The sequence below is a fragment of the Polyergus mexicanus genome, unplaced genomic scaffold (assembly GCF_030449975.1).
Source record: "Polyergus mexicanus isolate NDT 795.1 unplaced genomic scaffold, iyPolMexi1.0 SCAF_8, whole genome shotgun sequence".
Classification (NCBI taxonomy): Eukaryota; Metazoa; Arthropoda; class Insecta; order Hymenoptera; family Formicidae; genus Polyergus; species Polyergus mexicanus.
Window position 1 is genome coordinate 2,562,687 of NW_027223328.1, and position 16,265 is coordinate 2,578,951.

The following is a 16,265-nucleotide window of genomic DNA, read 5'->3' on the forward strand; positions in this document are numbered from 1 at the left end:
AAAAGAGAGAGAGAGAGAGAGAGAGAGAGAGAGAGAGAGATGGATTTTTCCATCGCAAATTTTGTACCAAAAGCGATCACCTGATTCTAAGTTTTATCGAGGCGATGTATCGTTTAAAATCGATTGTAAATAAAGACTCCGACTCGACGTGTCACGATCGAAGTAATAATTTAGTGTTAAGCGTGCGGTAGACATATGCGAAACAAGGAGCACGACCAATGATTTTACGGAAGAGTGCCGAAGATGATTAAAGAATGTTTAAAGCTCTGTTTTGTCAATTATCGATCTGATTTTTGTATCGCGTTGCTTCTCTCGTTGTTTTAATATTAAAGTGAGACAGCCCCCTCGTCCCTCGCAGAGCTTGTCCAGAATGTCTAACTGTATAATCATCGTCGCGGATCTCTCGCGATCGTCGATCGACGTCCGATTTTCAAAGATTTTACGACTATTTCTCGAATCTACGTCCCGCACACAGCTCTGTAAAGCAACACACCCGCCCCAAAACATCGAAACACACTCCACACACATACACACACGTACACACTAATTGTTCGTCCTTTTTAATAAATATAACAGAACTTACGTCTTACCCACGAGAGCGTACGAGACGGAATGTCATTGCAATGGAATTTTTGTGCGGGGAGGAGGGCGGCAATTCTCTCTTCTCCTTGTCTCTCGCGCGATGAAGGACAAGGATTGTCGCGTACCTGTAGCATTGCATTGACGTGCCGTTTCGTTCGCGGTCTTTTGTAACCCTATGTCACCTGATTTAATCGAGCGCGTCACGAGCGATTGAATCACGAGATCGAATCGGATCGGCCACTTCGCGGCTTGTAAACGAAATATAAGTGTTGCTTCAGAGTTTCATCATAATTCCCGTTTATATCTACGAATCGAGGACTTTCGATGCGCGTGAGTAATCTAAGATTTCATATATATAACATTCTAAATAAAAAGAAAGATACCGACCTATATCAAGCAAGAAGAAATTACAAAGAATTTTTTTAATGAAAAAAATGTAAAGGAAAATTACAAATCTTTTTTATCGAAAAATATAGGCATATTAGATTTACTCAGCAAGTTCAACGACTCCAAGAACATCCATTGTGAAAGATATGATCGCGATTAAATAACACACATGAAATCTTAGCTATATATATATATATATATATATATAGAACGAGAGAGAGAGAGACATAAATGGAAATATAAAAGTAACGATACCCGTGCGCACAATCGTCTAATATCGTCTTCCTGCCTGCACCCGCTGAAGATGCTTCGCTTCTTTCTTTAACACACGTGACCACTTTATTGAAAACTTTTAATTGTTACTCTTATTTGTATCACTTTAATACGTAAATATAAGAATAATTGATAATTATTACGCGCACTTATTTTAACTGACTGACTAAATCCGAGAACGAAAAATACTTTCTTATTTCGCCGTTAGGAGCGCACTTGTCCAATCGATCTGGTGCTGCCATCTTGCGTGAGAGTATATTGTTTACGAAAAATGCACGCGCATGCGCAAAGCTTGATGTGTCATCGCGAACAGCTGATAGAAGTAGAAGACAGCGGACGCGTGTGACGGATCAATTGTACGCGTCGCTGTCAAAAAAATAAATCTCGCCGAGAATATAATTTTCTTCAAGTATATATGTATAAATAAATATCGTTTTTTTAAATTATCATGGCATTTCTAGAGGTTTGTTAGATGACTCGCTTGTAATTTATCTTGATTTATAGTTTCTTTCTCGACAATCTTCACAAATATCGTTTCTTTTTCGACGCTGAATATAACCTAAAGTTTTCGACGTATTATTATCTTTTTAGTGGAGACGCTTTAATTTCTTTGACTTGAAAAAGGAAGTTGATGCAGGAAAAATTGCTGCCGCATTCGGAGTAAGATGATTTTTTTATATACTATAATTTAAATTAAGCATATTTATTCTTCCATAGTGTGAAAGAAAGAGGTTCTCTTATCCTAATCGATAATTTCTCATACAGGATGCGCAAGTTGCCGCAGCTACCAGTGGCAATGGCAATCTTGTATTTGGGGATAATACAGGCAGCGTACATTTAATAAACAGGACATATGAGATCACAACATTTCGAGCTTACGAAATTACACTGATGTTGGCGCAACAAGTTCAACATTCTACTTTTCTGTTTACTATTGGTGTAAGAATGCCACACCATGATCATTTCTTGCAAGAAATATCCTTTTAATTAGATTTTATGATTAATTATTTTATATAATACATTAACAGGAAGATGAGGCTGGATGCAATCCTACTATAAAGGTTTGGAATTTGGCAAAATCAGATAAGCAAGGTAATCCAACATGTGTTCGGATAAGCAGAGCTATACCTAGTTACCGAGCAGTCCCAGCAACAGCTCTATGTGTCCATACTAGTCTTACATTGATGGCTATTGGATTTGGAGATGGTTCTATTATGCTGTATAGGTAAATAGAATATATTCTTTTTTTATTTCATTAAACTATTATCAATATCAAAGTTCTATTTCTTCAAAATATATATTTATTATTTTATTATATATCTTATATTGTAATATAATATATAAACTATAGAGCAAAAATAGTTTTTTCTATATTCAAATTTTCCATTTTCAGAGGTGATTTGACTAGAGAGAGAAAAAATAAAATAAAGGTCCTGAAGGAGGCTAATTTATCTATTACTGGCCTTGCAATAAGAGCGACCGGTAAACAGACGCATCTGTTCGTTGCTACGCAGAACAGCGTGTTTTTGTACAATATTACTGTTAAGGATAAAGAATTTAAATCTACTTTGGATACTATGGGTTGCTCGCGAAAGTGTAGTGTGCTCGCTGAATCCATGCAAGACAGCCATTTTATGATCGGACGTAATGATGTAAGTCGCATAGTCACATAGTTTTATGTTCGTGTTTTCAATTATATACATAAATAAAAAAAAAACTATTTAATTATAAAATTTTTAGGCTATTTATTGTTACACACCAGATGGAAGAGGTCCATGTTATGCAGTGGAAGGTCAAAAGATAATGCTAGAATGGTTTAGAACATATTTAGTAATAGTAGCGAAAGAAGCGGCAAACGTTCCGAGAACAGCAACGACTATATCCGCCAAACCTAAGTAATTGATACAAGCACGTTTATTATTTATAGTTTTTTTACAATTATGTTTTAATGTAAATATATTCAATTTTTATAGCACAATAGAACCAATACCTCCTGGTGTCGATAAGCATATTATTACTGTGCTTGATATCCAAAACAAGTTTATTGTATTTTCTGCGCCTATGGTATCTGTCCAAGCAGTGCTGTCTGAATGGGGTGGATTTTTTATACTTAGTGGAGACAACAAATTGTATCATTTGGATGAAAAAGATTTGCAATCGAAATTAGCATTGCTTTTTAAAAAAAATTTGTATGATGTTTCCATAAGGTATATCAAATATGTAATTACAATGTGAGATTAAACCATTAAGACAACAACTTTCATTAACACAATATTGAATATATTTTATTGCAGAATAGCTAAAAATCAGCAATATGATGCGGAAGGTCTCATAGACATTTTTCGTCAATATGGAGATCATTTATATTCTAAGGGGGATCATAATGGCGCTATAGAACAATACATAAAGACAATTGGCAAATTAGAACCATCTTATGTGATAAGAAAATTCTTAGATTCTCAACATATCGATAATTTGACGACATACTTGCAAGCTTTGCATAAAAATGGACAAGCAACCGAAGATCATACTACTTTATTGTTAAATTGTTATACTAAACTTAATCATACTGATAAATTAAAAGAATTTATTATGGTAAGTCTTTGTGCAAACTCAAATGTTTGTTAAAATATGTGATATGTTTGCAAATATGTATGGTATTATATATATATATATTTACATTACATCGTTATATATATTTTAGACGAAAGATCGTGAGGTTGATTTCGATGTAGAAATAGCGATTAAAGTTTGTCGCCAAGCATCATCGGAGGACGCTCTATTGCTCGCGCAGAAACATGGTAAGCACGAGTGGTATCTTCGTATTCAAATCGAAGACAAACGTGAATACAAAAAAGCATTGGAATACATAGCAACTTTAGAATTCGAAGAGGTATTATATTTATATATATGTATGCATATGTATATTTCTATAAAAGTAGATACACATCTATATTGAGAAACGTTTCGAAACTTTTTTAGGCAGAAGTTAATATGAAGAAATATGGAAATATTTTAATAGAAAATGTGCCAAATGAATCTACACAATTTTTAAAAACTTTATGCACAAATTATAAACCTTCTGATAAACCTCTTGTAGATCAGGTATATATACAAATTTTCCTCTTATATTTTTCTATCGGTTTTAATTAAATTATTATATGAGGAAAAATTAAAAGGTAGAGATGTATATTCACTTTTTACCTTCTTCCTATAGGAAGCATTAAATGGTTATACAGAGCAGCGTGTCGATAAAGCCAATCCAGAAGATTTTATTCATCTATTCCTAAATAATTCTGAACGACTCGTAGAGTTCTTGGAGCATTTAGTTAAATCAGATACAAGGTAATAATATCTCATAAAAAAGACAAAGATATCATGAAGTTAACTCTGTCTTTTCTTATATTTCTTGTAGGTGGAGTACACTTGTTTACAATACATTAGTGGAACATTATTTGCACGTTTGGTCGGCTTTAGATAATGATGTAGCTAAAATACAATATGAACAGAAAATTGTACGACTTCTGCAGAATTCCGAAGCTCATTATGATAAAGACCAAATATTAATACTTTGCCATCAGCATAATTTCAGGAAAGGATTGCTTTTCCTTTACGAGGAGAGCAAACTGTAAGTCTCACTGTCATATATTACATTGCGAGAAATTATATCACATAAAAAAACCTTGTATACAGACATCTATCATTTTAGATACCAAGAAATATTAAGATTTCATTTACGCGAGGGAGACAGCGAACAAGTACTCGCCACCTGCAAGAGATTTGGTCATCAAGATCCTAATTTGTGGGTACAAGCCTTGTGGAGTGTAGCTAAAAACAAGGACGCACCGACGAAGCTTCTCGCGGATATATTAGCTTATATCGGTGAATATTTTTCTAATATATATATTAGTTATAGTCAATCACAAATGATTTGAAACTATTGTTTCAACTATTGTTTGCACAGCTCAAGAAAGACTGTTGTCTCCTTTGATGGTTATTGATGCAATTTCCACATCACTAACTTGTACATTGGGAGATGTTAGAAGTTATTTATGCAGCGTATTACGAACGGAAAACGAACAGACTCAAGCTGATACGGAATTAACACAGAAATATAGAGCCGATACTCTTAAATTACGGGAACAAATAGAGGCAATAAAGAATAGCACGATAATCTTTCAAGGATCGCGGTGTAGCGCGTGCCATCATCAGTTAGAATTACCATCTGTGCATTTCATGTGTCAACATTCATATCATCAACAGTAAGCTTTCCTAATTATTTTTATCGTTTGTATATAAACTTTCTGTCATGTAATTTGTTTCGATTTATTTCCTTTCTTTCTAACAGTTGCTTTCAAAGCTTTTCGGAAAATGAAAACGAATGTCCAGCGTGCTTACCAAATAATAAGAAATTACTGGATATTATAAGAGCGCAAGAACAGTCGAGAGATTTACACGAAACATTCCACAGTCTTCTCGATCGAGCGGAAGATCCATTTTCTTTAGTGGCCGATTATTTTGGTAGAGGCGTTTTTAAGAAATTAACAGTAATTACCGATACAGACAAATCATTACCCACACCAACCAAGTTGGAAGAACCTAAATTGAATTATGGTCCGGGCGCGGAAGCGAAACTCAGATTAAATGAAGGAAAGAGTTCTATTTTAGGTATGATTTATTATTAAGTTTTTTGAAGTAAATTATATAACGATTAATCATTATGCTTTGTCCAGTAGGAAAAGGGGAATCTCGACGAGCCGAATACGATGTTCCCACATTAATAACGGAAGAGCGTTACCGAAGTTTTGCAAAGCCGGATATATATTCTTCGTCATTAGAGGCGAATATATCGGGAACAGGAAGCGGTTTATCGACACCACGTGGTAATTCCGCTAAAGCTTCGCCGGTGCCGATTAGAGAAGCTCGTATTTTGAATACTACCACACCGAAATCATCGCCGATCGAAAAGTCTTTCGTTCCACCAAAAAACCCTATTATGCCATTAAATCCTTTTGAGACTGATGATTATGACGAATCTAAAAATCCTTTTGCCGACGACGATGATGACGATGCAAATAATCCTTTTATAGATAATGATGATAATGACGCGACTGGCAATGATGATGACGATTATAATAGAAATCTGAATCCATTTGGTAGATAAACCACAAACATCGATATTAATGCCGATAAAAGAATATATAAAAGCAAAGAGAAAATATTGTCGAATGCATGCTTAAACAAGTATTGTGCAATGAAATTTCGAATCTAATACACTATGTGTAAATTTGTATAGTATGTACTTTAATTTTATATGCTGTATAAATCTCATTTAGCATTAATATTATATTTTTTTCACTTTCGCAAGTTGAAAACTTTATATGCTGTGCTGAACTTATATGTAAGATTTAATATTTATCTGAGAACTAGCAAAGAGAAATATTTAAAGTAATATGCTTTCTATATTCTTATGTGAGAGAAAATAATTAAATTCTGTCAAAATCTTAAAAATGCTGGAATTTGAGACAAAGAATCACAATTTTAATTGCTAAGATAAGAATATATCAATTCTTGTTTATGTGAGACTATGATATAATGGAGAATCAAATAAAAATTTTAAGAGAGTAATTGCAAATTGGTCGATGAAAATTTATATTATTCCACTTTAATGTTCATGTTTGGCTAGTTTTTTTTACCTTGCAATTATAATTATTAGAATTGAAAGTGATAATCCGTGATAATCTTTAAAATTAGACTAAGTTAAATCCAAGCATAGTAAATATTATTATAATAATAATGCCTTCGTGTGCTGCATCTATTTTTTCAAATAGGATGAAACACGTAAAAGTAAAAAAGACATGAATTAATAGATGTAAAATATTGTATAATTATAATATATATATTAAGAATAAAAATAAATCTTTTCGTGAATTATGAATTTCGCAAATTGAACTTCCAATTAGTCTTTGGACCTGTCCTTAATGTAGACATCGCGAAACCGATGATGCCACCGATTGTGCCACTATCACTATAATCATTTATTTATCATTGAATGGCCGGGCAGCCGGGTAAATAAAGTGGTTTAATAATAAAGCGAAGCCTGAGATCATGTCACCGTTTTTCGAAACACTTTTTTAGTTCGTACAGTAGCGTCAACTAGATCCATTTTAGAATCGGCGGAATTATATGGCCAGATTCACTTTTCGGTGCCACGGTAAAACGGCCGTGTTGCCCGTGCTAAATAATTATATTATGGATTATAGATTAAACATGCGGAAAAATATTATAGATTTATTAATGTTTTATTAGCTGCGCGTGAAATGTTTTTATCATTCTAGTATATACAATATTATAGCGATAATAAGTTATAATTGAAGTATTTTTATTTATATGCGCATGTAAAATGAAATAAATTTTCTTAATAATTTTTTCCCCAATTTTTAAATATAACATGTAAAATATATTTATAATAAATTGCTTTCATCTTTTTCTTATTTTTGAAACAAAAATATTAAGCATTTTGAGCATTATCAAATCATGTGTGCTTTTAATTTATATAGATTTTTATTATTAATTTTTTTATTATTCAATTAATTTTTTAATTTATGAATTCAGTTGGATGCACTGCGCATCGATGCACATTAAAAGCTTATGCTTATATAAATAAATTTATATAAGCATACTTAATTATATTTTCCTATAGTTTCAACCGTGCTCTATCGTTTTTTAAGGAGTTTTAATTGTTGACAGCGTTAATTAATTTTCTTCTATTTATATGATCGCCGCTGATATTATCAGCTGTCAGATTTTCGCAAAATGTCATAAAATGTCAAAAAATCGCGATGCAATCTTGTACAATATTGTTTTTTAGCATAAAAAATGTTGTGTTTTTCTATTTAATGAAATTTCACTCGGAATTTTAATTAAAAGATCGGAAATGCGTTTTTTTTTTTTTTTTTTTTTTAGGAGAAATTTAGATATGTATTTGTACGACATTAATTAAAAAAAAAAAAAAAACTATTAAAACTCCTTTTTCTTTATTATTGTCTTTTTCACTTTCGTTTTGTTTAAAAATACTAATATAAAAAATATATTTATATTAGTATCTTTCTTAGTCTGACTCTTCCCCTTCGACCTGTCCGGCATGGGTGACTTTACCGGTATTAACTATTAGCATTTTCGAGTAAAGCAAGTTTGATCGCTTTGAGAGCGATTAAACCCAATTTACCATGAATATATGTTTGATCAAAAATAGATTTTGAGAGAATCTAATTAATATAAATAATATAAAGTACATTTCCCGTTTTTAACGCTATTTTGTCTTTAAAGTATAAGTTTCTTTGCTATGATTAATCAATCAAACAATTACTCAGTATTCCATTGATTAATCTATATAATAATTCAAGTAACTTCAAGAAGGCAATCATCAAATTTCGTGAACGAAAAATTAATATTTAATCGTTAGCTTAACATTGAGTCTTCACATTCTTATCCAATAATTTTTTAATAATTAATTTTTACTTTTTATTTTTTCCTAATAGAATCCTATATTTTAGTTTTCCTAAGAATTTTAAGAAATTAAATGGTTAAGGAATTAAATGACTATCTTAAGTTAAGATAGTCCTAATAGATACTCCTAACAATCCTACTTTTGCTGGCTAAGCCAGTGAGAATCCGGAATCATCGAAATTTTGGGGACTGTGTCTTAATCGCATACCCTAATCGCGTGCCCTACTCGCGCGCCCTACTCGTATATCCTACTCGCGTGCCCTAATAGAATGCACCGTATGTAGCTTCCGTTGGGCCAGTTGGATCTACCTTTCGTTGATTCTGGCCATATTCATTCTAGCTACATCTAGCCAGAGATGTAACTTTGATCTCTATCAGAGATCAATGAAGGAGAGAAATTCCTTCCGTTGCTGGCTAATTATTATCGTCGGTGCATGAGCGTAAGTTTACGCTCGTTTACGGCCGTAAGACATTACGACCATTTGGCATGCATTATTTTAATATATTTTAATTTTAATTAATATAATGCCAAGTTATCAATCAAAATTATTTGACTGAGATTCTTATAATAATATAATATTTTCTTAATAATAATATATAACTTTTATTACAATAGAATTAATAAAATATTTATATTTTATATAATTTGATACATCGATAATTTGGCATTACATCAATTAAAGCAAAGTTTTAATTAATATGATAGATGAATGGGCTATAAAAAATTAGGATAAAATCGGCGCAATATAAGAATTATTACTATTTCTCATAATTAATAAATTTACTCTAGCTCCTTCTTCATTAAACTAAATAATTCTTCATTAAATTAAATAAATAAAATTTATAAATTAAAAAAAATATTTTACATGTGTTTCAAATTTTTGCTTTAATTTATATTTTAATATGTTTCAATGCATATTAAAAAAATCGATTAAGAGTTATATAATTTAATCTATTCTAGCCCATCCATTTTGAGGCAACAGATCTATTTATAATCTACAATCTATATTTATATCTACAATATCTACGAATCCGTTACCTCAAAATAAAAGAAAGTTCATCACTTACCGGCACTGATGCGCAACAGCGGAGTTGTTGGTCTTGAGGCTACGTTGTCTGTAACATACAAATATAAAATTCAAATTATAGCAGCATTTACAATATAATTAATATTTCATACGGATATTTTATATTCGACGCGTACAATGCTAATTGTAAGAAGCTCTGTATAAATAAGAAACAACTTTATAAATCATAAAAAGATTTTTCTTCATATAGAAATTTTTATAGAATTTATGTAAAAGTCTTTCTTTTTAATTTTTTTTTGTTTAATTTATTCAAATAAAAAGATGTAATTAAAGCGCGTACGCGATTTTCAACAACTGATATACAAATAATAAATACTCACCCTAGGGTTGCTCCGCTGATGCAGGATACCTCTCCTAGGCCTCCTCCTCCTCTCAAAATGTCAAGGTCGCTACGTTGATCTGTAACATGCAAATAGAAGATCCAAATTGTAGCATTCAAAATAATTAATATTTAAAAAATTTATTATGCGCATTGAATTTTATATTCGATGCATGTAATAATAAGCAGATGAATAAAATAAATTTATAAATTTTGAAAAAGACTACTAATAACTCTAATAATAACTCTCGTATAAAAATTATAATTTAAAAATAGAAACAAGATTATAACTTTCATATATAAAATCTTTTTCTCTAATTCTCTCTTGTTTAAATCATAAATAAGTCATCGATAAAAAATCAAATTACTATATCACGCGATTTAATTGCTTAATTTAAATTGCACGTATGCAATGAATAAATAATTAATATACAAATAAAAAATTACTCACGACAGGGTTGTTCCGTCGATGCCCGATGCCTCTCCTAGGCCTCCTCCTCCTCTCAGGTTGATTTACACACGCGATACTTAAACGGCACTCTAGCACTTTTATTAAAAGATTACTTCCGCACTTGTACGCGCGATACTTTCAACGACACTCGCGCACTTTCGAATTTCGGTACGATCGAATCCCGCTTCACGTGAGAATCACACTTCGAGTCGACAAGTCGGGAATTCACCGATTACTTCGAGCAAAGATTAAGCGGAAGCGGAAGAAGACGAAATCGATCGATGGAATAATCGCGAATGGGGTTCGCTCGACTCTTGACCCGCGCCTGCTCCCATCGAGGGCCGACTAGAACATCGTTAGGAACGATTTCATACGAACCACCAAGTCTCTATCATACAGACTGAGCCGGGTTTATCGTAAGGCTGATAGACGGGTCGAGAATGAAGATACCCACCTTCTACGTGCTAACAATCTAGCATTTCGAAAGCGGGAGATCAACTTCTCTAGCGAGCAAAAATCGAACCTAATTAGAACAGCCGACTCCTCAGATGCCAAACATGTTAGTATTTCTACAATGTGCTGTTAGACGGTACAAGAGAAGGGACCCATTAACGACGATTCCAAAACAATCGACCGAACTCTAACCGATTCGGGCCGAACCGTTTGTCGGAGCAGAACGTGCCCTCAACAGCCGATTCTCGAACCGAAGTTCAAGATTAACCGCGCGAACATGCATCTATACTATGCACGAACATACGTTGCTACGCGGCCGGCATTCACCTCAGCCGCGATACTGAGGCGTTTTAACGTTGCGCCTACATTAATATATTAAATTTATTAATACATAAATATTTATATAATATATAATATTAATATAATATTAATATTAACTGATATTAATATAAAATTAATTATATTAATAGGTATTAATATATTAAAGATTGCAACGCTGAGAGACATCCCATTTAGTCGGCAACAAAGTATGATCCTCGGTGACAATCGTGAAAACGAGATAAAAGTCCAACGCGAAGACGCGACGACGCGAAAACGCGATATCGCGACAACGCGACGCATCGTTGCTCGTACGGCACGATGACGGCAACGACGACGCACTAATGTGCGTTCAACGCACAAATGCGCGTGCCACATATGAGCCATTGTGCGACTCGTGGCAATGCTGTACGGACACGCGACGCGAAAGACGCGAAAGCCGTCCGCGACACGATGACGGTACCGACGACGCGACAAGCCGTCCGCGGCACGATGACAGCACCAACGATACGACGAGCCGTCCGCGGCGCGATGACAGCAACGACGACGCTGGGTACTTGGTTTCCCCTTCGCAGTAAACCTTGAGGACCCTTAGGACCTTAAGGCATACCGTCCAGGTACTGAAGCCACTCCACCACGTCAAGGTGTACCCATGGAGGGTTATTTTATACAATATATAATTTTGTAATATAATATATAACTTAAGAGAGAGGAAAAATATACTTTATAATTGAGAGATTAACTATATTCTTTTTTTTCCTCGATTAAAAAAGATGCAATGTAGATATGTTTTGAAAAAACAAGCAATACATGTATGATATTATACGATAATTTAGATTGGATCTCATACACTATTAAAGAAATAAGAAAAAGAACGAGCAATGTACAATTAAGTTTTGAGACTCGCTTCGCATTTCCGTTTGATCCGTTTGCGCTGCTATTTTAGCGGGTTATTAACAACTCAATACTCAACACTTGGTGCAAGTTTTAAATTATTTGGTTCAACAATTAATGAGACACAGTTATGCAAAGTAGTGTTAAAAATTTGTTTAAAAATCGGTGTAATGGAAGAAACGCTTGACAACACACCAACATTAAATTCTGTGCTAAATTAGAGAAGTCTCTAACAGAAATGTTACAAATGATTCAACAAGCCTACGAAGAATCAGCTATGCATAAGAGTAACGTTTCGGAGATATAAATGACATAAAAAAAACATAAATCACATTTTAAAACGGCTTGCTTCAGAAAACTAGGCTTGCTGAATCATTTGTAACGATTCTGTTAGAGACTTCACTAATTTAACGCAGAATTTAATGTTGACGCGTTGTCAAGCGTTCTTTCCATTACACCGATTTTTAAACAAAATTATATTAACACAACTTTGCGTAATTGTATCTCATTAACTATTGATTTAAATAATTTAAAACTTACACCACATGTTGAGTATTGAGTTGCGAATAACCCCCTAAAATGGCAGCACGAATCAAACATTCGGAAATGCGAAGCAAATCTCGAAACTTAATTGTTCGGCCGTAATATATTTTGAAAATAATATAGATGGTAAATAAAAATATAAATTACTTATCGCACATATCGTTGCTCCACCCATCGTCGGATACTTATCAGAATCTCCTTTTCTTCTCTTGTTCATCCCTTGCTGTTTCCTCGTGACATTTACACTCACTTGCGAAAACACAGTTAATTACGATTAGTCGAATATGCGACGATCGCGGCATACTTTGCACCGGCACTCCCGATCACGGGAGAAAATATGAAAAATACGATTTGCTTGATTTTACACGACGCCAAAATCATGCGCCACTCATTACAACAATACTATCTCTATTATTGAATTATTTTGTTTTATTTCTTATTTTTAAAAGTTAATCAATTGTTAATTACAATAATCATATTAAATTATTTTTTGATACTTGTTGCGATCTCGTTTAAAAAAGGAATTTGATAATGTCTCGCGCTCTACTACCTTACTGTTCGAGTGTCGCCGTGCGATTGATAGGCCATAATACGTTAACAATAGCGTGCTAATGTTTACGCCGTCAAGGCCAAAAACCATGTTATTGATAATTTGCAGCCGAATATTTTGCGTACTATGACGTATATCGCGGAATATTAAATCGTACAAGTATTTTAAACTATTTACTTAATAAACGATTAATAATATTACGGAGCTTATCGTTAATTACTCGGACGGATGCAATTCGATTATTTTCTTGCGCGTTCTCGATCCGAATCATATTTAAATCGTCGAAAAGTCAAACGATAATGTATCGGACAAAATATTATTAAATTTGAAATATTTTTAAAGAGATAATTATTCCTTATAAAGAAAAAAAAAGATCACTATAAAACAATTAATTACAATTTTGATTCCTGTCACTTCGACTCTTGGTTAAATGTATATCACGCGAAATACGCGCCTCGAAACTTATCGTTGCGATATAATTATGTATTATTTAAGATATATAAGATAAAAGGTAATTAATTTTATTTATCGTATCAAATTATTTTCCGATACTTGTTGCGATCTCGTTTAGAAAAGGAATTTGATAATGTCTCGCGCTCTACTACCTTACTGTTCGAGTGTCGCCGTGCGACTGATAGGCCATAATACGTTAACAATAGCGTGCTAATGTTTACGTCGTCAAGGCCAAAAACCATGTTATTGATAATTTGCAGACGAATATTTTGCGTACTATGACGTATATCGCGGAATATTAAATCGTACAAGTATTTTAAACTATTTACTTAATAAACGATTAATAATATTACGGAGCTTATCGTTAATTACTCGGACGGATGCATTTCGATTATTTTATTGCGCGTTCTCGATCCGAATCATATTTAAATCGTCGAAAAGTCAAACGATAAAGTATCGGACAAAATATTATTAAATTTGAAATATTTTTAAAAAGATAATTATTCCTTATAAAGAAAGAAAAAGATCACTATAAAACAATTAATTACAATTTTGATTCCTCTGTCACTTCGACTCTTGGTTAAATGTATATCACGCGAAATACGCGCCTCGAAATTTATCGTTGCGATATAATTATGTATTATTTAAGATATATAAGATAAAAGGTAATTAATTTTATTTATCGTATCAAATTATTTTCCGATACTTGTTGCGATCTCGTTTAGAAAAGGAATTTGATAATGTCTCGCGCTCTACTACCTTACTGTTCGAGTGTCGCCGTGCGATTGATAGGCCATAATACGTTAACAATAGCGTGCTAATGTTTACGCCGTCAAGGCCAAAAACCATGTTATTGATAATTTGCAGCCGAATATTTTGCGTACTATGACGTATATCGCGGAATATTAAAACGTACAAGTATTTTAAACTATTTACTTAATAAACAATTAATAATATTACGGAGCTTATCGTTAATTACTCGGACAGATGCAATTCGACTATTCTATTGCGCGTTCTCGATCCGAATCATATTTAAATCGTCGAAAAGTCAAACGATAATGTATCGAACAAAATATTATTAAATTTGAAATATTTTTAAAGAGATAATTATTCCTTATAAAGAAAAAAAAAGATCACTATAAAACAATTAATTACAATTTTGATTCCTGTCACTTCGACTCTTGGTTAAATGTATATCACGCGAAATACGCGCCTCGAAATTTATCGTTGCGATATAATTATGTATTATTTAAGATATATAAGATAAAAGGTAATTAATTTTATTTATCGTATCAAATTATTTTCCGATACTTGTTGCGATCTCGTTTAGAAAAGGAATTTGATAATGTCTCGCGCTCTACTACCTTACTGTTCGAGTGTCGCCGTGCGACTGATAGGCCATAATACGTTAACAATAGCGTGCTAATGTTTACGTCGTCAAGGCCAAAAACCATGTTATTGATAATTTGCAGACGAATATTTTGCGTACTATGACGTATATCGCGGAATATTAAATCGTACAAGTATTTTAAACTATTTACTTAATAAACGATTAATAATATTACGGAGCTTATCGTTAATTACTCGGACGGATGCATTTCGATTATTTTATTGCGCGTTCTCGATCCGAATCATATTTAAATCGTCGAAAAGTCAAACGATAAAGTATCGGACAAAATATTATTAAATTTGAAATATTTTTAAAGAGATAATTATTCCTTATAAAGAAAGAAAAAGATCACTATAAAACAATTAATTACAATTTTGATTCCTCTGTCACTTCGACTCTTGGTTAAATGTATATCACGCGAAATACGCGCTTCGAAATTTATCGTTGCGATATAATTATGTATTATTTAAGATATATAAGATAAAAGGTAATTAATTTTATTTATCGTATCAAATTATTTTCCGATACTTGTTGCGATCTCGTTTACAAAAGGAATTTGATAATGTCTTGCGCTCTACTACCTTACTGTTCGAGTGTTGCCGTACGATTGATAGGCCATAAGTCGTAACAATAGCGCGCTAATGTTTACATCGCCGCGCCAAAGCCAAATACCATGTTATTAATAATTCGCAACCGAAAATATTTTGCGTACTATGACGTATACCATATAACGGAATAATACAATAGACAAGTGTTTTTAATTATTTACTTAATAAACGATTAATGATATTACAGAATTTATCATTAATTATTCGGACATGCGATTTGACTATTTTATTGCGCGTTCTCAATCCGAATCTTATTTAGATCATCGAAAAGTCGAACGAAAAAACATCGGACGAAATATATTTAATTTTAACTATTTTTAAATAATTATTACCTAGAAAGTAAAAGAGAAAAAATTAATTATTAATTATATTAAATTATTTCCCGATATTTAACGCGATCGCGTTTAGAAAAAGAAATTGACGGAGCGTCTCGAACTACTATGTTAC

At 32.7% G+C, this 16,265-nt stretch overlaps 1 protein-coding gene and 1 long non-coding RNA gene across 3 annotated transcripts; one reads left to right on the forward strand and one right to left on the reverse strand.

Moving 5' to 3' along the window:
- The first annotated feature begins 1,562 nt into the window (after positions 1-1,562).
- Vps11 (vacuolar protein sorting 11) lies at positions 1,563-6,773 on the forward strand. 2 transcript variants are annotated; one of them, XM_070300464.1, is made up of 16 exons: positions 1,563-1,705; positions 1,834-1,902; positions 2,008-2,181; positions 2,271-2,467; positions 2,636-2,894; positions 2,983-3,137; positions 3,216-3,449; positions 3,537-3,837; positions 3,947-4,135; positions 4,225-4,347; positions 4,460-4,587; positions 4,658-4,870; positions 4,952-5,124; positions 5,207-5,504; positions 5,591-5,910; positions 5,979-6,773. In XM_070300464.1, exons 1-16 carry the CDS (start codon positions 1,691-1,693, stop codon positions 6,404-6,406), a joined length of 3,276 nt encoding a protein of 1,091 aa, XP_070156565.1. In that variant the 5' UTR covers positions 1,563-1,690; the 3' UTR covers positions 6,407-6,773. The 2 variants fall into 2 exon arrangements, with proteins under 2 accessions (XP_070156565.1, XP_070156564.1); XM_070300463.1 differs by having other exon boundaries at positions 1,564-1,705; positions 5,976-6,772.
- A 3,047-nt stretch (positions 6,774-9,820) lies between these two features.
- On the reverse strand, positions 9,821-11,871 carry LOC138935707 (uncharacterized). The gene is made up of 3 exons (XR_011447274.1): positions 10,610-11,871; positions 10,160-10,238; positions 9,821-9,867 (listed from the first exon to the last, which is right to left on the reverse strand). It is a non-coding gene; the product is annotated as an uncharacterized lncRNA (long non-coding RNA).
- Positions 11,872-16,265: the final 4,394 nt, after the last annotated feature.

Bases quoted from the DNA above. Each gene is read 5' to 3' on its own strand.
- Vps11 (XM_070300463.1), top strand. The intron at 2,895-2,982 runs GTAAGTCGCATA...TAAAATTTTTAG, and splicing joins TTATGATCGGACGTAATGAT to GCTATTTATTGTTACACACC. The intron at 5,505-5,590 runs GTAAGCTTTCCT...TCTTTCTAACAG, and splicing joins CAACATTCATATCATCAACA to TTGCTTTCAAAGCTTTTCGG.